Below are 23392 nucleotides of genomic sequence, written 5' to 3' on the forward strand. Positions count from 1 at the left end.
CGAAAAATAAATTAACATACATGCAACAGCAAAATCAGAAAATGGGTTTCAAAGCCCTAACCATCTACACCAAGAACTCCGAGATGGACGACTGGAGCACGAGAAATGGTGCCACAAACCAGTTATAAACCTCTGCAATGAAATGTCCCTTCCTCTGATTTTATATGATATTTCAAGCCTCTAATCAGATTTTTAAAATCAAACAACCAATATTTCAAAGATCCACCAATTTCTCAATAAACCCCAAATCGGGTATGCCCAAAATAGTGCCAAAAACTTCACAGCTTCACATATTATTAATAGATCCGAAAACCCACAAATTTGCACTGTTTAGCACAAGGGCAAACTCTGCATGAGCTTGCACATGGAATGGCTTTAAACTCCCGTCCTTAGCCTTCCTGGAAACCTGCAAACTCCCATCCTTGGGTCTCCTTCTCCACAGGTTTGGCAGCCTCTGAAGAACAACAAAGCAATAAGCGAAAATCAAGTTTTGGAATAAGCCCAAAATGCCTCCAAATCCCTTAAAAGAGGGCATAACCCTAACTCACGTCCAAGATGGATTAATAAATTATATTTTAATAATAATTTTTATTTATTAGTCCATTGGTTTCCAAAGATTAGCCCCTTTTGCCGAAACTTCACCTTTTTGAGCCTGCCTACCTTAGCAAAGATTATTATTTTTAATTATTTGAAAAGGGGACATGACATGCAATGTCCCAGAAGATGAACAACTAGCATTACAGAGACTGGTCAGCAATGATCAGACCCACAAATCTGCAAAATCTCCTCAATCAGCCTTGCAATTGGGCTCTAACACTCTGCTGCTCAAAGAACCAAAGGTATCAGCACTATTGAAACTCAGTTGTGACCTTTGTGTAAAATGGCCAACTTATCTTCCAGATTGCATCTTTCTTTCAACAATGTGGAGAATGTTATCTGCAAGAGTTTCCATCCTCACAAACCAAGAAGCAACAACTCCTTCAAAACATAAACAATATCCAATTCATCAACAACCCAAAATGAGAGCCCCAATCCTCCCTTTTTGCTTTCTCTCTATTTTTCAGGAATGTTTTTCCCCCTTTTTGAGAATGGTTTTTGTCATTTTTCACAAATGCTTTTTTGCTATTATCCCACGAATGTTTTTCTACTATTCCCCACCCACCATGTCACTTTTAAATAAAAGAGCACTTTGAACCTATAATTTTTATTTTAAATATTTGATCTTTCCATAGTCCCTATAAAATAAATTAAAATAATGATAAAGTTAAATATTTAATTTAACTTTATAAATTGATAACTTGTTATTTAATTTAATAACTCCATATTATATCAAATCCCAAAATAAGCATCAAAGCCAACTCCACCGATATTACAAAAAATAGCAACTAACATGGTCAATGCTCATCACTAATCTACTAAAAATAGAAAGTAAAAGAGAGTTTCTGAAAAGGCTCCCGAAAAGGGTGTTATGCTCATTATACCTGTCAGAAAAAAATGGCAACATCAAAATATCCCTTCGATCCTACCGAGACAACCCAAAAAACCAACGACAGTTACACAACAAGAGAACCAGAAAGTGGAGACCAATGACTTCCTTGAATAGTCGTTAAAATATTTGCCACATAGTCAATATAGTTTTAATATCATATGTAATGTCCCCTCCTAAACACATAAGTTACCATACATTTATTAAATGTTTTTCTTACCTTTTTTGTATTTAATAAATGAGAAAAAACTAATGTGTATGTAATTATAGGAGCATCATGAAAAGCTAAAGATTAAATCTGAATATATATATATATATATATATAACAAAAAGAGGAGAACAAAATCAGTAAAGGCCACGTAATTGGGAATACAAGAGGACCTTTGTGTTACATATCAGAGTCTTGGCAAATATATCCAGTCCAGCAGGACTGATAGGGAGAAGAAGAAAAGAGGGAAGAAAAAGATTAAGGAAGCGAGTTTGACAGATTTTGCAAAGATTCCTGGAGCGACCTCTATGGTTAACCAGAGCTTACTAAAAAGTTTACAAGTCCAATAACTGGGCGTCAATTAACTGAGACTTCAATGGATTCCATATTGTTGCAGTTGGAGATCGAAGTCGTGAGCGGAAAACAGAAGCAGAGTTGATTTTTAAAAACACTCGCTTCACAGAACCTGGAGTGTAACAGAATGAAGGAGTGATGACGGGATGGTGCTAAAAGTTCATGAAATAAGTCACCTCGCAGAGAAAGGAAGAATAGTACAACCATTGGAGGAAGAAAGTGATCCAACATGGTAACCCAAACGGTGGATCACAATGTCGCTCCAGTCCCAGTCTATGCAATTGTTATATCTATAACCAGCGTTGAATTATCAGTTGTCAGGTGAAACTGGGTGAAGTTGTTGGTGCCTTTCAGAGAGTGGTGGGTGTTGAATCTTTAGCAGAAAGCACAAGGTCAGTTTGAACTCATGAAGTGCAAAAGTTATCCTTGAAATACTCTACTCTTGAAAGTATGAAATGTGATTGCTATGTTTAATTAGCAATTGTTATTTGGAGGGTTGTGACGGATAAACTTATTGAGTTTTTTTATGAATGAGAGTTGTTTTGAGATTTTATTAACTTGTGCAAGAATTAATATTGCTATGCATGTCATCCGTTAGTTTTTTTGAGAAAACTGGGACTTTAATTAGAAAGGAAGGTGAACAACAGGGTAGCCTATTATAGTGGTATCAGAGCTTTGACAAGCTCTTGGGAAGATTGAATGTTATGCGTCCATTACAGCATTATATTTGCAGGAATAGATCAAACACCAAATTTGGACCAGCAACCAAAAATTGGGCAATCTAATTTCCAGATTGAAATAATGGACAAGGATGCCACAAACACAAGTGGGATTGAGAATGCCTTAGGAGAACTGGCAAGGACCTCACGGGAAATGAGGAACTTAATGGTACAATCTCAACAACAGATGACTCAGATGCTCACACAATTGGTACAACAACATGTGAATAATGGGAATCAAGGACCTACATATAATAGAAACCATGACAACACCACCAACCAAGGAAAGAATAGAAATAAGGGACAAAGTTCAACTTCGAATGTGCATGAATGTGCACGGACAATAGGGGAATTATGGTTCAACAATTTACTCTAGGCCATTAATGCCTACTTTCAACCAAGCTAATAACATACCAGCAGGGAATGAGCAAACAAATCAAGACCTTTATAGACATGTATGGGCTGATTGGCAAGCATTAGGAGCAGATTTCCAAGATGAAATAACATTTCCTGATAACATTGCCTTTTGGTAAAGGAATAGACCAGGAAGAGGGATTGCTAAAAGGTATCAGAATCAAGATTTGCAACAAAGAGTGGGCAAAGTGTCCATGCCTTATTTTGATGGGTCGGGGAAAATTACAGCAAGATCATGAGTTCAGAAGTTGGATACCTTTTTTCAGCTCAAATCAATGACGGAAGATGAAGCAATATAATATGCAACCTTGTATTTGGAAGGGAGTGCTCACAATTGGTGGTTCTTTGGATTGATTACTTTAGACCATGATAAGATTGTGTCTTATGCTAAATTTATTGAGAAGCTTATTGATCGTTTTGACAAGAAAGACCCTGAGCATGACTTCAAGGAGTTGGCACAATTGAAGCAATGGGGAACTGTAGAAACTACATTTCAGATTTCAAATAAAATTCAGTTTCAATGATGGATATTTCAGAGAGGAGGGTGATACTCTTCATTGATGGGTTGATAGAGCCCTTGAGAGGTTGGGTTAAGGCTTTGAACTCAATTAACTTGCAGGATGCCATCAAAAAAGCAAGGGAAATGGAGGCATCAACTTCAAGAAGTAAATACTTTCCAAGAAACCTCCATCACATGAGGGAGAAGAACAAAAAACACTCACATAAGGATGTTGATTAGAAATCGCAGATCAGATTGGATGATGAGCAACTTAAAGCACTTAAAAAGAAGAAATTATGTTTCCAATGCAGGGAACCTTGGCACCCAACTCATTAGTGTCCATTTAAGGCAAAGGTGGAACAGTTCGAGTATTTTACAACCCCTGAATCAGGTTCTGAAAATTCGGGGCAGCGCACGAATTAAGCTCTAGCAAAGAAGATTTTACATCAGATGAATCAGGAGAACATAAGAGTGGACAATGAGTAATCACATTAGTAGATACCGGTGCTACCCACAATTTCATAGACAAAGGAATAGTAGCACGTAGAAGTTTTAAGACTGAAGAACATAAAGCCTTTAGAGTAATGGTTGTTGTTGGATTCACAATCACATACACATGTAAGATATCAAACTTGTGCATTCAGATTGGTGAGTACGAATTGAAGCATGACTTCTATGTAGTTAGAATAGGAGACGCCGATGTGGTTCTTGGCATCCAATGCTTACGTTCACTTGGTGAATTTAGAATGAATTTGCAAACAATGGAAATAAAATTTGAAGTGGAAGGTAAGAAGTTTCTCCTTAGGGGAATGACAAGTGGTAGTCGTAAGATAGTCTCCTTCAAAAGAATGGAAAAATTAATAAGCCATGATCAAGTGGAGTGGGCAGCAGAGTGTGTTATCACGCCAACCGACTTGGGACAGCAAAATAAGAGTTCTCAGCCTGAGATTAAGGTGTTGTTGGATAAGTACAACAAGGTCTTTCATGACATTCTGCATGGTATTCCACCGGATAGAGGCATTGAGCATATAATAGAATTGGAGAATGGAGCTAAACTGGTCATAACTACTCCATATAGACACTCTATGAGGCATAAAGATGAAATAGAGAAGGCAATTAAAGAGCTGTTGGAAATGGGTCACATTAGGCCACGCAAGAGTCACTTTGCTTCTTCCATGGTCTTAGTGAAATAAAGATGGAACCATACACGTGTATTGATTATAGAGCCTTAAACAAGAAAACAATTAAGAATTGGTACCCCATTCCTCACATTGATGAGTTGATTGATGAGCTGCATGGAGCTTGCTTCTTTTCAAAGATAGACTTGAAATCCGGGTACCATCAAATCAAATTTAAGAGCAAGGGATGTAGAGAAGATAGCATTTAGGTGTCATTATGGGCACTACAAGTTTCTAGTCATACCCTTTGGGCTGACTAATGCACCAGCCACCTTCCAATCTTGTATGAACTGAATTTTCATCAAGCAGCTTCAGAAGTTTGTTTTGATATTTTTTTATGACAATTTGATATATAACAAAACATGGGATGAGCACTTGAAACATTTAGAGGAAGTGCTTAGTATTTAGGAGGAAGAATCTTTGTTTGCTAAGGAGTCTAAGTGTGAATTCGGCTTAACGGAATTTGTACCTTGGTCACATCATTAGTTCCAAAGGAGTTAGCATTGATCTTGAAAAATATTACGATAATAGATAATCGTCTATTATTAGTTAATGGTAATCTATTGTAAATATCTAGTTAGCATTAGTTAGCTTTCACTTTTTTTAGCATAGAATGTTTCTATTCTTTGCAATCGTTTCCTAAGAAAACATCTTTTATTCTTTTGTATATATTGACCTTTCGATCTCTGTTAATAACAAGCAAGTATTTTACCAATTACTTTGTAATATGATATCAGAGCCAAAACTTCAAAAAAAATTATAATTTCTTTTTGAAATTATTTGTTTAAAAAAACCCGCCTAGGGTTTCTGTTCGAATTTTGGAGAATCATCAAATTTGTTTGAAGATTGCATGATCTCTAGTTTGTGAATGAAAACAAGCTTGCATCCTGTGTAATTTTTCGCTTTTCAAAGTAGTTGGCCCTCCAAAAATCGCGATTTTAACAAACTCATGTTTTTCTTAGTGCTCCCATTTTCGTTGGCTAAGGAACTCGGCGCTGCTACAAACCGCAATTTTCTCTACTATCTCACCTTTGTGTTGTAGACGTCTTTGTTGTGCATCACGTTTTTGGGAAAAAACATGTCGTTTTTTCCAGACGGGTTTCTGCATTCGATTCTTCAAACTTCCGACTGCTACACCATTTCCTTGATGTTCGTTTAACACTCTCCAATCCTGTTCATCCATCCTTGAAGAAAACTTGGCGTTTTTATTAACAAACCTCCTTATTTCTGCAATTTTTGACCGTTCTTGGTTGCTAGCTAGGGTTTTGCTCAAAACCCTAAATTTTGAGCTCGAAAAAAATTTTGATTTCAGATTCTTGGTGGTTTTTTTAGAGCTCAATTGGGTCCTCATCAGATTTTTTTGGTGCCTCGATTTTTGTGCCTCAAGTTTCTAGCTAGCGGATCTAGAAAATGACACCATATTCCTTCTGGGTTTTTCAAGCTCTCTTCTGGGTCACTCTCTGATTTTCTTGGGTCTTCTATTTTTTGCCTCAAAGAACGTGTCTTCACTGATTTTCACAATTTTTCATTGAAAAATGTGCCATGGCATCTCTGACAAACATTCTGCTCAAGCAGAACTCCAAATTCAATGGTCGAAATTATGGCACTTGGAAGCAGCGAATCATCGCAATTTTTGAATATCACAGAACCGATCAACTTGTACTGGGTGTTATGAAGCATCCAACTGCTCCTAGGTCTGATCAGGATACATGGGATCTGAATAATCGGGAGGCAGTGATGCTTCTCATATTATCTATGGCTGATGATTAGCTTTCTCATATTCCATCCGGCAAGACAACTGTCGAGATCTGAACCCATCTCAAAGGTCTTCATGAGACTTCTAACAAAACAGAGCTTTCTTTCTGAAAAACACTCGGTTTTCTATTGTCGTGGATGAGCACACCTCACTCCAGGCACACCTAAATCGGATTCAGAAAATCCGTGATTAGTTACTTGATCAGTCACAAGATGGAGGAAGAGGATATTGTGGCTATCACTCTTCCGAGTTTACCAAAGTCCTATGAGCATTTTATCGAGACTCTCAACATCACATCTTCTGGTGTTGATTTGAAGTTCACAAATTGTTGCTTCAGCAAGATCGGTGGAAAGAACAATTCGGTAGCAGCTCCACCTCCACCTCCACAGAGCAAGGCTTTTTTGTAAAATCCTTTCAAAAGGATAAAGGCAAGTTTCAGCAGCCATCTCAGCAAAAGTCTTCTGCACCACCATCAAATGGTTCCCAAAAGAAGAACATGCAATGCAACTACTGCCACAAGTTTGGACACATGAAGGTTGAATGTCGAAAACGCTTACCTGCACAATCTAAGTAATCAGGTTCGCAGGCCAAAGCGAATAGTGCAGAGCACGCTGAGCAGACAGAGTCTACCTTTTACACCTTCATGGCTAAAAGACCTGCAGATCATGTGAAGTCGTTTGCCTGGTATATTGATTCGAGTGCCTCTCGTCATTTCACTCACTGCAAAGACTGGTTTACTGACTTCCAGTCTTATTCAAACTCTATTACTTTTGGTGGCGGAGAAGAGTACACGGTTGTCGGCAAAGGCAACATTTAGATTCAGCCTATTGGGAGGAACCTCATATTCCTCGATGTGTACTATGTTCCAAGGATGGAACTAAATCTACTATCAGTCAATCAGTTGTTGCAACATTCTCCACACTTGAATGTCACCTTCAGTTCACATCAATGCACCATCGCTGATCGGGCAACTCAGTCTACTATTGCAGTGTGTCTTGAAGATCATCGTCTTTTCAAACTTAATGATTCTAGTGATTCTCGGGACTTAGCTATGGATGCTCAACGGTCTTTTGTCAGCACACTTTGGCATCAACGATATGGGCACTTAAATGTGCATTATCTCTCACAGCTTGCTCGGGATGAGCTTGTTCTTGGATTGCCAGAGATTCAGACTCAACAACTTGGAGTTTGTGATACATGTCAGGCTGGGAAGCAACATTGCAAACCTTTCACCAGTGGCGATTCATGGCGAGCTTCTCAAGTACTTCAGCTTGTGCATGCCAATATCTGCGGCCCTATGGCCACTTCTATTCTTGAGTCCAGATATTTTATGTTGTTTGTTGATGATTTCAATAGAAAAATGTGGGTGTATTTCCTTAAAAAGAAATCAGATGCATTTCCTATATTTTAGAAGTTTAAACCTTTAGTTGAAAAAGAGTTTGGAAAATCTATTATTACTCTTAGATCAGACAATGTGGGGGGGGGGGGGGGGGGGGGGGCAGAATTTTGTTCTAATTTTATCTCCAGCTTCTTGGATACACATGGCATCAAACGCCAGTTAACCACACGCCACAACAGAACAGTGTAGTTGAACGTCGAAACAGGACAATCATCGAGATGGCTCGATCCATGCTCGAACACAAACATGTTCCAAAGGAGTTTTGGGCAGAAGCAGTTAACACTGTAGTTTATCTATTGAACCAGTTACCCCTAGTGGCGGTCAAAGGTAAAACTCCAGAAGAGGCCTAGTCAGATCGCAAGCCCAGAATCAGTCACCTAGCGGTTTTTGGCTCCCTTGCTTTTGTTTGGATCCCTAATGCGCAATTTTGTTCTAATTTTATCTCCAGCTTCTTGGATACACATGGCATCAAACGCCAGTTAACCACACGCCACAACAGAACAGTGTAGTTGAACGTCGAAACAGGACAATCATCGAGGTGGCTTGATCCATGCTCGAACACAGACATGTTCCAAAGGAGTTTTGGGCAGAAGCAGTTAACACTGCAGTTTATCTATTGAACCAGTTACCCACAGTGGCGGTCAAAGGTAAAACTCCAGAAGAGGCCTAGTCAGATCGCAAGCCCAGAATCAGTCACCTAGCGGTTTTTGGCTCCCTTGCTTTTGTTTGGATCCCTAATGCGTCGTGCACCAAGTTGGATGCCAAGAGTTAGAAACTCATGCTTGTTGGATACAGTAGTCTTCACAAAGCCTACTACCTAATCGATGTTGAGACATCTCGTCTCATCTACAGTCATGATGTAGTCTTTGATGAGCAACAAGAACCTTTGATACTTGTTTCTCATGTTCCTGATCCAACAGACCAACCTATGAAGGTTCATGATTTGGGAGTTCAGCTTCCATTAGGTTCACCTGATAGGCGGGCTCCAATAGCTCCTGAAACTCCAGTTATACCAGTGATCTATACAAACACCTCTGGCTTCTCCTGCAGGATCACCTCGCTTTGTAGATGCTTCACCTGAGTTTGATCCAGATTCTTCTGATGAGGAACTAGGTCATCACGCATGTCCTGATACTAATGTTAGTCATTCTCCTATCTGGCCTAAGTGATGGGCTAAGACACTTGTTGATCTTCATGATGATGACTCATAAATGGGAGAACTGCTCGGAAAAAGAGCAAAACTACAGAGTTTGTTAACTTTGCTCTCATGGCCAACATTCATAGTGTGTTTGAACTTCAAACATATTCCAAGGCTAAAGGAATTCCAGAGTGGGAATAGGCCATGACATCTGAACACTAGAGCCTGCTGAAGAACAGCACCTAGGTCCTTTCTGATCTTCCACCAGGGAAGAAACCTATTGGCTACAAATGGGTCTACAAAATTAAATACAAATCGGATGGTACTTCGGATAAGTACAAAGCTCGTTTAGTGGTGAAGGGCTTTTCTCAGTGTCAGGGCATTATTTATGAAGAGTCCTTTGCTCCTACTGCAAAGAAGAGCACCATCAGACTAGTCCCGGCCATGGCAGCACAGTTTGGCTAGAAGGTCCATCGGATGGACGTCAAGAGTGCTTTTCTGAATGGTGATCTCCATGAAGAGGTCACATGACGCAACCTCCTGGTTTCAAGGTTGTTGGTAAAAATCATCAAGTTCTTAGATTGGAAAAAGCTCTCTATGGCTCAAAGCAAGCCCCTTGGGCATGGTAAATAAAAATTGATAAGTACCTCAGTGATCAAAGCTTCAAGAGGAGTTCTTCAGACTCTAATTTGTACATCAAGACTACTGACAGTGACATCATCCTTCTGGTTATCTATGTGGATGATTTGGTCATCACTGGCAGTTCGACATCCGTGATTAAGGGAATCAAATAGAATTTACGCTTGTTTTTTATATGACTAACCTTGGGCTCATGCATTATTGCCTAGGTGTTGAAGTTTGGCAACAGTCTTCTAGTATATTCACCTCTTAGTCCAAATATGCCTGGGCCCTATTAGACAAATTATGTATGCAGGATTGCAAGCCTGCATCTACACCTATGGAAAAAGGTCTCAAGTTATCAACAAAGTCTAATTCTCCTTTCGTTGATGATACTACATACAAGCAACTAGTAGGCAATCTCATCTACCTCTCTACTACTAGGCCTGATATCAGCTTCGCAGTCAGCTATATTGCACGCTTTATGACAGCTCCTAAGGCTGATCATTGGATGGCAGCAAAGCGTGCTTCGTTATGTGCAAGGCACTTCAGATTGTGGACTTTTGTACTCTTGAAGTTCTAATCCTAAACTCAGTGGGTTCACAGATTCAGTTTGGGCAGGCTCTGTTGATGATAAAAAGTCAACTTCTGGATATGTGTTCAGTTTGGGATCCGGTGCAGTCACATGGACTAGTAAGAAGCAGCAGGCAGTTTCTCTCTCCTCTACAGAGGCTGAATACAGAGGAACTGTTAAGGCAAGCTATGAAGTTGTTTGGCTTCGTCGAATGCTTGGGGATATGCAGATGTCACTAGCAGGACCGACTACTCTGTTTGTTGATAATGAAGGCATTATCAAGTTAGCACGAAACCCAGTCTTCCATGAACGAACAAGGCATGTGGATGTTCACTGTCATAACATACGACGGCTGGTTGAAGACAGGACTATAGGTTTGCAGTATGTTCCTACCACAAATTAGACTGCAGACATTCTCACCAAGCCTCTTGGTCCTGATAAGTTTGTCAAATTCAAAGGACAGCTTGGTGTTCTAGTTAGATTAACCATTAAAGGAGGGTATTACGATAATAGATAATCGTTTTTTATTAGTTAATGGTAATCTATTGTAAATATCTAGTTAGCTTTAGTTAACTTTCGTTTTTTAGCTTTCTCTGTAAGAATAGAATGTTTCTATTATTTACAATCATTTCCTAAGGAAACATCATTTTATTCTTTTGTATATATTGACCTTTCGGTGTCTATTAATAACAAGCAAGTATTTTACCAATTACTTTGTTAAAGGTTTTTCACAGGTGGCTGCTATATGATCTGGTCTCTCTTTATGGGTAACATTAAGGAATGGAACAGCACTAATAAGGATTGCTGGTCTGAAATTCTTATGGGGTTTGTTAAGAGGTTAGGGAAAAAGCATAATGTCTTTTGGTTAGTTATTTCTACTAATGTTCTTTGGGTTTTTCAGGAAGAAAAGAAATGAGCACATATATTAAGGGAGAGAAGGTCCTTATTGAGTCTACTTGTAGACTCACTATGACTTTGGTTGTGGAACATATGAGTTTCACTCTGAAACTTCCAGCTGATAGGTTAATAAAGGTCATGGAGGAAGGTGCCACAATTTACAAAGATCATATTCAAGAAGAAGTCTTTTGGCCTCGGGATCTCAGGAGGATAGACAAGAAGTTTGATGAGGAGTACCTCGACTTCCAAAACATGAGAAGTTTCAAGAGGAGTACCTTGACCTCCAAAACACCTACTGCAAGGAGCATGAGTACCAACTAAGGCAAGATCAAACAGTCCGAGATCTAGAATGGACACACCAAAACTTTAATAACTATAGTTAGGAGAGAATTTTGGCTCTCCTCGGCAGGCTTTTGATTCATTTCAGATCAGCAGGACCAAACCAAAGGATGATAAAGGAAAAGGAAAAGGAAAAGTTAATGAAGATGAAGAAGGAGGTCCAGATTGCAGAAAAGATGAGAAGCGCCATTCTAATTCTGATGAAGACTGAAACTACGTGTCCTTGCACATTACCAGTTGCTTTTATTATAGCATAATGTTAATGATATCTATGACATAGACTCTTACACTCATAGTAGCACTTTTTAAACAGTTTATTACTGCTTTGAAATTTTTGGAAAGGCTGGTTTGAGCATATTGCAAGTGACCAGCTTGGTCAACGAACCGTATTTTGATACTTTATTAGTAATTTGTAATCAATTTTTAAAAAAGCAAATTAACGCAAAAGAATGAATGACGTCAAACTCCTAGATTATCCAATTGTTAGATCTATGCTTGTTTAATTTTGAATAGATATGAATTCAAGATAAGTTTGTTATCAAGCAATTTATTGTGTTGTCTTAAATCTGCAACTCTCTACAAAAGTCACAATCTACTTACACAACATCAAGTTATTATGATAATAGATAGTTTCTATATCTCTATTTAGTATCTGATGGTTATCTATTGTAATCTTCTGTAAATATTATAATGTTTCTAATATTTAGTTTTAAGTTTATAGAATAGAAAGTTTCTATTCTTTACGATTGTTTATTAAAAAAACATCATTCAAACTCTTGTATAAATTGATCTCTTGATCATTGTTGATAAATAGCAAATACTTTCCAATTACTTCGTAATATGGTATTAGAGTCAGTTCTTTGAATTTTTTCGAAAAACATTATGATTTCTTGTTCAAAATTATCAGAGCAATATTTTTCAAAATTATTTTTTGTGATATCTACTTCTTACAGCCATTTTTTTGCAACCGTCATCTGTTTTTCTGCACATTTCTGTCATTTCTTGTGGTTTTTTTTGCAGCAAGATCGTCTTTGTTCAAAACCCTAATTTTTGGGCTCGAAAAGATTTTCTGATTTTTAGATTCTTCGTGGATTTTTCAAGAGCTCAACTAGGTTGTCCGATTTTTCTAGGTGCCTCAATTTTCGCACTAGCGGATTCAAAAACCAACAACATATTCTTTCTAATTTTTTCAAGCTCTCTTATTGGCACCCCCTTCAAATTTTCTGGGTCTTCCATTTTTTGTCTCAAAGAACGTGCCTTCACAAAATTTCATGCTTTTTCATTGAAAAACGTGCTATGGCATCATTGCCTAATATTTTACTCGAGAGAAATTCAAAATTCAATGGTTGGAATTATGGCACTTGGAAACAGCGGATAGTAGCAAGCTTTGAATAGCGAAATACCAATCAAATTGTTCTAGGTGTTACACAGCGTCTGATTGCCCCTAGTACTAATTAGGATACATGGGATTTGAATAATTGGGAGGTTGTGATGTTTCTCAAATTATCCGTAGCCGATGATCAGCTCTCTCATATTCCATCCGGCAAGACAACTGTTGAGATATGGGCACATCTCAAAAAGCTTCATGAGACTTCTAACAAAAGTAGAGCACTCTTCTTGAAGAACACTTTGCTTTCTATTATCATGGATGAGCGAAGATTTCTCTAGGCTCACCTAAATAAGATTCAGGAAATTCATGATCAATTGCTTGCCACTGGTCACAAGATGGAGGAAGAGGGCATCGTATCACTCTTCAGAGTTTACCAAAGTCCTACGAGCATTTTGTCAAGACTTTCAACATCTCGTCTTCTACTGTTGATCTAAGTTCACCGATCTCTGCACACTTCTGCTTCAGCAAGATCGGTGGAAACAACAATTCGGTAGCAATTCCAACTCTGCCTCCATAGAGCAAGCCTTTGCTGCCATAACTTTTAAAAGGATAAAGGTCAATTTCAGCAGTCTTCTCAACAGACATCCTCTACTCCAGTTTCACAAGGCTCTCGAAAGAAAAACATTCAATGCAACTATTGCCACAAGTTTGGGCATTAAGGTTGAATGTCAGAAGCACTTAGCTGCCCTATCTAAGCAATCTAGTTCACAGCCCACAGCGAACAATGCGGAGCACCTTGAGTAGACAGAATCTGTCTTTTACACTTTTTGGCAGCTTCATGCTTTGGATAGATTACCATTAAGGGAGGGTATTACAATAATAGATAGTTTCTATTATATATGCTTAGTATCTAATGGTTATCTATTGTAATATTCAGTAAATATTAGAATGTTTCTAGTATTTGGTTTTCTGTTTCTAGAATAGAATTTTTGTATTCTTTATGATTGTTTCTTAAGGAAACATCGTTCAGTCTCTTGTCTAAATTGATCTCTTGATCACTGTTAATAAAAGGCAAATATTTTTCAATTACTTCGTAATAAAAGTGGCATGATACAAGAGGAATGGTGCATGGTTGATTGTGGACTGTATTGAATGACTTGTTTTTTACCAGCTTTTGTAAGTTTAAATGAATAACGTTTAAGCAGAACCAGCACTTAAAAACCAATGGACAATAATATCGAGTTATTACTTGCAAGTTTCCCCCAAATTTTGCTACTGTGCTCCATAGCATTTATTTATTCAAGTAGTGATATTGCTTTTAAATTTAATAAGATTTCAACATAACTTTTATATTAAATAATTAAACATTCAAACCCGGACCCCAGGAGTGATCTAAATATTATGAAGTATGTGCCTATCCAGGTTTGTTTCTTTTGTTCCTCCTGACGAAGGGACAAAATCAAAGCTTTAGCAAGAAACTATCTAACATGTCCTCTAAATGTTCGCTCTGCCAAGAAGCTGGCAAATATCTTTATCATTTCGATCTTGGCAGCAGTTTGCCTCCCTCAACTTGAAAAATCGTGCTTTTACCGGTTTCCCAATAGTATATATAAATCCTTGTTTCTTTGCATTGTTAAAGAGAAAACACGCCCATGATCAATATGCATTATGATATTACTTATAAAGAATTCTAGATCCCTTGACTTATTTTTAGCCATACTCATTTTCTGAAAATATAGTATTTAAATGTAATACAACTGTCCGCTATTTCAAACTGATGTCTAAGTGCCCATGTCAAAAGGTTCAAACTTATTTCATGTTCTTGTAATCCTATAGTATATTGTCCATTACGGACATAGCTGGTGTGAGTTGAATCAACTTCTCAACCTCCTAGCCAACCTCGTCTTATCAACATGGAAATTATCAACAGAACTAGTGTCATATCATATGTTTTAAAAAAGATTTGACTTGCATTGATATTTTGAGTGAGGTTAAAGACCAAAGACTACTGAACTCACAAAAAGAGGATCAGATCTAACACAGTTTTTTAAACACTCGAGCGAAAATGCAGCTTTGTGAAAGCATTGGCTCAAAATGCATTCATCCATTACCACAGCAATTTTTGGAGCTTTCAAAAACGAAACCCTATTTTACTAAAGATTTAAGGTTTTCTAGGAAAGAAAACGTAATCTACTCACCTTATCCAATCCAACTGGTCCCAGAGACGTCTTGACAATGTTAGCAACCGCCTGGCATGCCGTTACTGTGATACAACTATCACTGTTAGATTTCCATCCAAAAGCATTATGTTAAAAGCTTAAGTGTATAAATGTAAGACAAACCATTTTGAGTGCGGACATCCTGCCCGGAGTGTCGTTCACCCATTATGTCCAAATTTTGCATTGAAAGTGCCATTTTACGCGCTTGCAAAAATGTATCAGACGAAACGTTTGAAGAGATTTATGTGGTATTGTTACGAGGAGCAATCGTCGACAGAGCTGGTCCGACGCTGTGAGGGACTGATTGTTTCGGCGCCTTCTTTACCCTTTCTCTTGCTGAGCTTTCAACCCCTTCGAAACTCCCGCAATGGCACTTTTTACCTCTCTATTTGTTGCTTCATGGTTGAACGACGGCTCCTCTTTTCTATTTCCAAGTTATGATCATGGAAGTGGACAATGAAGACAATTCTTCTAGTTTGCTTGTTAGGTTGGTCATTCTTTATGGTTGCCAAGTTTATGGAGGTAGTATTACAAAATGTAGATGGAGATAGCTAGAGAGAATATAGACGTATTTAATTATAAACAGCCTCAAAAGTCGAAATTTCTGTTTCATATGAAATTATATTAGTAAAGTCAATACTTTTATGTTGGAAATGGCTCATAATCTAATTAGTGATAATCAAATTAATAAGCTTTTTAAAGAAGGTTGAAAATATTGATTATCATTGTTGGCTTAAATTGTAATGAAAGAGGGTCTTATCATAGGAGAAAAACTTGTATGAAACAAAATATAAAGTGGTTATGTTGATGCTAGATGACGTTGAGAGGGGAGGGGTGAATCAATGTAACTAAAGATCTAACTAATTTCACCACCAACTTGCATAATAAGGAACATGTAAAGGAAATAAACAAGTAATGGAAAAGTTATTCAAACATTCACACATGAAACACTTCAACACTAGTATTTTTAATGTGGAAACCCTTGGTTAGAGGGAAAAACCATGGTGAGAATTAGTACAAAATCTCACCAATGCAACAATAAGTTGTCATGTTAAGAGCATTACAATCCACTCGATTAGGGTTTCACCCAATTAAGAATGTTAAGCCTTGTTTGAAACTTTTCAATGATATCTATTAGGATCTTCCATGTTAAGAGATATAGAACTCCTTCTAAAAGTCATCTATTTAGAGGATTTATTCTTCAAACCTATTAGGATCCTACACACCTTGTTAGTGTAATCACCTAAAAATGGTCTTCTAAACCAGGTGCCCCTAATCATAATTATTGATCAAAAAAATCATGAAAGTCCTAAGCAAAAGGCAATCAAATTCTACTATTTGTATAAAATCCTTAACTTGCAATAATCATCAAAAATATATTAATTCTTAAATATTGACATCAATTGGTAATTAAATCATCTTAAACTAATTAATTTAATTTAATATCTTTTGCACAAAAATTAAACCCATGATTTGCCAATTACACATGAAAAAATAATTAAATTGATTAAATTAAATTAAAATCTCTCAAAAACATCAATCATTGAATTAAATATTCATAAATTGGAAAATCCAATTATTTGAGATAAATATTCAAAGGTCCTCTCAAAAATCCACAAGATCCCAATTTTGAGGGAAAAGTGAGTTTAAATAAATAAATAAGTCAAAGAAAGAGATAGATCAATTAACTCAAAATCAAAAAAGTGAGTTAACTAAAGAAATAAACAGTTGTGAAAATGTGATAAAGTGTTAACTAAGCTTTACAAATCTAATTATTTTGTTAGCTCCTTCATCTTCTTAAATCACTCCAAATCAGGTTGGTTAACTATGCTTCCACCTCTTAAAGAACATTTATTTGGAGGTGCCTAAGTGATAACTTAGCTTCAACTCAACTTTGGATCAATCTCGACCATTCATTAGGATAAATCTCAATTGTTTGTTTATTAGGAGTTTCTATAAAAGAATGGTTCATATCCCTCATTTGGCATGTGCAATTGAAGAGTAAAAACATGTTGTTGAATTATCTCTAGCGACATTGTGCATCACTTTAAAGAGAATTGAAGATCATTACTTAGTATTTTCCTTACTTTTTCATATAGTTTAGTCTTGCATACTAGATCCATTCATCTAGATTAATTTGTCATCTTACTTGCATATAAAACTACAAATTAATGCCCTAATTTGCATTCAAATCCTTCGTTGTGATGTCATCTATAGTTGCTTATTAGCTTTTGATTCTAAGAAAATTCATTATCACATTAGATAGAAGGCAATCAATTAGTTTGTTGAGTTACTCATATGTAGTCATTTGATTATCTAATTAACCTGATGTATAATGATTTATTGAAGTATGTTGTTGCGGTTGCAAGACCATATTTTACACACACATTTTTGGTTTCCACCATGGGGCAAAAAAATTTATTTCTAATCTCATTTGCATCCGTTCTCAATTTTTTTTATTCTTTATTTTTCTATACATCATCATAGATTCTTGTTTGGAATAGTCTTTTGTTATACGTCATATTTTTTTCATCTTATCATTGATCTTACTTCGTATGAATGATTGACTACTTTGATTTGTCATGCAGGATCCTTTTTTGGGTCATACAAATATTCACTCTATCATTTGGTAACTTGTTTTCTTGTCAAAAAAAGAATAATTTTTAGGGTTTTTCAATTGAATTTTTATTATTACTAATGCTAACCCTTGCATGTTCTATATTTTGTCCTAAATTTGAAACATAACATATTTTGCAGGACACATTATCAAAGGCTATTATATATATAAACTACTCACACATGTTTATAAGATGTTTGTTGAGGAACTCTCATATAAAATAACTGGCGTGTATTTGTAGGACATGTAGTTGAAGACTATCATACAAGACTATTGATGATTGTGTGGAAGTTACCTTTGAGAACTTGAGATATTTTGTCTTCTTTAGATTATTTCTTAAGAACTAGTCTAGTTAGGCCCTGTTAAATTCCTTCTATGGTCTTGATATTGAGATAGGGGTTTATGCTCTTTGTCACATGGAGGTGATGACCATGGAAAAATAAAAAACCTAGACCTCTTTATGAGATAGACTCTTTTGGTAGTAAGAAAAGCTAGTGAATCACTTGACTTCTCTATTAGTGAGGGGAGTGTGCTTTTCTCTCCTTGAGGGACAATCAAAAACCTATAAGCTTTTGGACTTTGTTGAAAGAGGATCTAGCTCTGTGATGAATATCTTTTGTGTGCTCGGGTGAAGTGAAGAGGATAAGGGAGTGTGCTCTTCTCCTTTTAGGAGAATTAGAAACTCAAAGCCTTTGGATCTAAACTAGTCAGTCCATGAGTCACCTTTAGAGGGTCTGTCAGATGAGGGAAATGGGAATTACCCAAGTGGGTACACACTTAGCATTGGTGATTCTACCCTATTATTATAAAGAAGTTATGTATAGTCCAAAGACTCTAAAATCATCTAAATTGCATCCTCTTGATTCAAGATCAACACATATCTTGAGAATGCCATATTCATTGTACTGAACAGTGTCACTCCCAACCTTAATTGCCAAGGGTATACACTTGTAGGTGTCAGTGTGACTGAGAGGCCTCAATCTTGCTTGCGAGAGCACCAAGGGTTAATATAAATGAAAGCAAAGTAAATACCTTCTAGATAGTTGTCATTCATTTTACCTCTGAAAGGAGTCATAATCTTTGTCCATGGAGGGGGAAGAATCTCTCCCCTAAATTCTCACCATAGGCATACACTTGGGTGGTTGAAGGTGGAATATGAGTTGGCCTTTGTTGCAAGGTAACCTTTGAACATATTTTATTGAGCCCTTGGAAACACCAAAAATTTGGGCGCCTTTATAGGGTGATATGATTTTGTGAGGTGAGCGTATGCACATAAGATGTAAAACAAAGGTTATGTTCTCTCAACCATTTTCTTTCTGGGGATAGACATGTGTATTTTTTAGTTTATACTTGTCAAATCTCATAGACTAACCCCACTCGGTGCCCCATAATTTTTCTTTGTCCCTTGTGGAACATCTGTTTTCGAGACTACTATTTGCACCAATATATTACCTATTGTCAAGCATTTTGGAAAAACAACCTAAACAAACTAGAAACCCACAAATATTCCTTTAAAACTAAAAAATCTAGAAACTCTTCCTAAACTATCATCTTATCAACTACAAAATCCTATATGAGTCAAGATTCTGGGACATGTTGTCCATGGTTTAGTGTCTGGTAGCCTACCTACCATCATCTGAAACCTAGTTCTCATTTGTACGAGCATATGCTCATTTACTACGAAAACCTATCAAACCTTGCATACTATCGTACGATATTAGCATAGTATTATTTGATCCTACAATTTGTTGTATAAGTGATCTGTTGTCAAACTATCAAAACTTATCAAAATCAATTATTTATCATATGAACTTGCATAATATCATTTGGTCATATATTTTGTCATACAAGACTGACATTATGTCATCTGGTAGATCAATTTGTTGTCGAGCCTAGCCTGAAACATCAAAAAAAGATAATTTTTTTTTCTATGTGGTCCTTTGTCTAACTTGGTCATTCTCTAGGAACTATCTACACATTCTCACATCTTCAACAACACCTAAAACTATTGATTGGAACCTAGTTACAATCTTGATCCATGCTAAAGCTAGTCTCATATCTCTGATCCATCTACTATTACCTATTCTGTTGTCACTTGTTGTTGCTAGAGCCACCCATCTAGGATATTTATTCATTACTCTTATGGCTTGTAGCTTGATATGCTTCACCTTCATTGTTATCTTCATCTACATTGAGATGAAACTTGAATGTGATATTGATCAAAACTTATCATACCATTGTTACACATCTTGATGTTTGTTGAGACTAGGAGTGCTAGAAAATTTACAATAGAGAGATACAAAAAAGGAAAGAGTCCCACTCAGGTTTTGACATACTCTTCCTCTATTGATGGGTCCTCGTGGTCTTCATCATCTAAGAAATGTGTTTACATGAAATGTCCCTTCAACCAAAACTTCAACCAAGCTCATAACCCATTGTTCTAAGAACAAACTTTAGACGAGATCTTTGATGACTCATTTCTTGAACCTAAGTTTATTATCAGGAGTAAGACATCAATTTTTGTAAGACCAAACATTGAACAACAACTATCAACAAAGATGTTTGAACACAACCAATACAACGAGGAACATAGAAGGATCAAACAAGAGAATGAGAATTACTTCTTTGAACTCACTCTTGAAGAATCCAAACTACCCAAATACTACAATCTAGAAACTATTGTCACAAAGGAGGAAACTCCTATATCTATCTCAACCAAAAAATCACAAGACATTCAAGATCAACTTTTTTTTTTAAGGAAAAAAATGACAAACCTACCATACAATACTCATTGGACACCATCTATCCTTTCCCTTTTGATAAGAACATGTTTATACATGCTTTCCCTAAAGGAGTGGAGATACTAAAATATGACAAGTACTTGGGTATATCTAACCTCCAAGATCATCTAAGAGAGTTCCCTACTTTATTTATGGAGTTCTTACAAGATCAAACTTACCTTATGCACTTGTTTCCGTGAACCCTAGGTGGACAAGCTATAAAATAGTTTTCATGATTACATACTGGGATTAAAACTTTTAATGAACTTGCAAAGCTATTCATACAACAATACTCATACGAGTAGCGTTCATTAGAGAAATTGATTATACTGAGTGGATTTCTAACATAGTGTCAGTATCAAAACCCAATAAACCAATAAGGGTGTGCATTGACTTTTGAGATTTGAATAAGGCATGTCCTAAAGATGATTTTTCACTCTCAAACATAGATATAATAGTGAAAAATGATAGTTGGGTATGAAATGCATTCAATAATGGATGGATTCTTTGGGTATAACCAAATAAAAATAACACCAGAAGATTAGGAGAAAACAACTTTCACTTGTGCTTGGGGAACATTCTATTGGCATGTTATGCCCTTTGGTCTAAAGAATGCAAGAGACATATATCAACATGCAATTTGACAACCATCTTCTATGATATGATGCACAAGACCATAGATGATTCTATTGACGATACCTTTACTAAATCTATGTAGAGGACAACACATCTTCAAGATTTGATTCCAATCCTAGATCAAATGGAACAATTCAAAGTATGACTTAATCCAAAGAAGTGCACATTTGGTGTTACATCTAGAAAACTAATGGGATACCTTGTGTCAATTAAAGGCATTGAAGTAGATCCTAAAAAGGTAAAGGCTATAATGGACATGCAATGACCTTACAATATTAGTCAAATGAGAGGGTTACAGGTAAGACTACAATCTATTAGAAGATTCATATCACAACTAGCTAAAGAGAACAACCATTCACCTAAAATTTGCATAAAAGAACCACTTGTATGTGGAATGAAGACTGTGAAAAGAGTTATATCTCACAAATCCATTGATTATGATATCTCCTATTCAAGGAAGTCAATGATCTTGTACATAGTAATAATTGTAGCTTCATTAGGAGCACTCATAGCACAAGAATATGAAAATAAGAAAGAAAGAGTATTATACTACATTAGTAGGACTCTAGTCTCTTATGAAATCAAGAACACTATAATTGAAAAGGCTTTCTTGGCAGTTGTATTTGTTTCTCAAAAGATTGGACACTACATGTTATCTCATTCTATCAAGCTAGATGCAAAGATTGATCCATTCAGATATATGTTGAATAAAGGAACATTAATAGGAAGGGTAGCTAAATGGGTCATGATCCTTAGCGAGTTTGACATTGCAGATATGGATTAGAAAGCTATTAAAGGACAAGTAATTCTAGATTAGTCGGAAGAAGCACCAATTAATGATGATCAACCACCAAGTATTAAATTTCTAGACGAATCCATCATGCATCTTACTCAATATACATGGATGATGTTCTTTGATGTCTCCTTTACTCAGTAAGGATTTGGTGTCAAAAATGTGTTCATCACACCTTAGTATTATTCTCTACCTAAGGCATACAAGATACTTTTCCCTTGTGCTAACAACATTGCAGAATATGAAGCCTTAATCAATAGTATGAAAATAGCCATTAAATGGAAAGTAAATGAATTACATATCTATGGAGATTCACATTTGGTGATAAATCAAGTAAATTTTGTCTACCAAATAAAAGATGAAAAAATATTTCCTTACAACAGGTTGGTAGATAATCTCAAGAAATACTCCGCATATGTTATTTTTCAACAGATACCAAGGGCATAAAAGAAGAAGAAGTAGGTAATGTCACAGAAATATTTGTCTTAATGCTACAAATGCCAGAAATTGAATTCCATTCCAAGTTCATGTGGAGATGTTACACTACCTTGCCTATGATTATCCTACCTCTTGAATGGTCTATTTCTTTGTAGGATGTGACTCATCTTGCTACCATCACATGTACTCATATCTCTATGATCAAATCATTCCTAAAAACCACACACATAATGAGAAATGAAACATCATCCATAATGCTTCATGGTATGTTGTCATAGAAAATGACTTATATAGATGAGGTCTACGTCTATACGATATCCTACTTAGATCAAAGCTATTAGATTTCCATAATCCATGTAAAATATTCTATCTTTTTTCTGGGATCGATTATGTAAGTTTTTTAGGTGTAAAGAAAACTTACACAGTCGATCCCAAAAAAAAAAAAAATTCTAAATGCACATTAGTTGATGTACATGAAGGCATTTGTGGATCTCACTCTAATGGCCTAACACTAGCTTGGAAACTACTTAGAGCAAGTTACTATTGGCCAAATATGGAAGATGATGCTATCAAATTTGCTAAGTCATACAAGTAGTACCAGCTTCATGGTAATCTTAACCATGCTTTGGATAGAGAGTTATTACCTTTTATCATGCATTGACCATTTCAATAATGGGTCTTTGATCTAATATGAAAAATTTACCCATCTTCATATAATGGACACAAGTTCATTATTACAACAGCGAAGCACCTTACAAAGTGGGTAGAGGTAATACTTCTCATTAAAGCCACATGCATTTAAAAATTGAGATGTAGTCACATTGGAAAGTGTGGCATGAAAAAGCGAAGGACAAGAGATGCTTACATTGGTATAACTTGGATTGTTAGACCTGTATAAAAAAAATATGCAACGACACATTGGGAAAAGGTGGCATGTTTTGAATGATTTAAGAAGTACATAGGTAAATCTAGTTGGAGGTCGACATGATGAGGAGAATAT

At 36.4% G+C, this 23392-nt stretch overlaps 1 protein-coding gene across 2 annotated transcripts in view; it reads right to left on the reverse strand.

The window, feature by feature from the left end:
* LOC149552547 (T-complex protein 1 subunit alpha) overlaps window positions 1-15536 on the reverse strand; it is a 95341-nt gene extending 79805 nt beyond the window's left edge. For both annotated transcript variants that reach the window (XM_089788120.1, XM_089788121.1), the window contains exons 1-2: window positions 15252-15536; window positions 15108-15172 (exon numbers count right to left, since the gene is read on the reverse strand). In XM_089788120.1, coding sequence (XP_089644246.1) covers window positions 15108-15172; window positions 15252-15324 — 138 coding nt within the window. In that variant the 5' untranslated portion in view covers window positions 15325-15536. The remainder of the gene's footprint in view (window positions 1-15107; window positions 15173-15251) is intronic.
* Window positions 15537-23392: the final 7856 nt, after the last annotated feature.

The sequence above is a fragment of the Cupressus sempervirens genome, chromosome 6 (genome assembly GCF_028749045.1).
Source record: "Cupressus sempervirens isolate cs-2001-9-10 chromosome 6, ASM2874904v1, whole genome shotgun sequence".
NCBI classification, from domain to species: domain Eukaryota; kingdom Viridiplantae; phylum Streptophyta; class Pinopsida; order Cupressales; family Cupressaceae; genus Cupressus; species Cupressus sempervirens.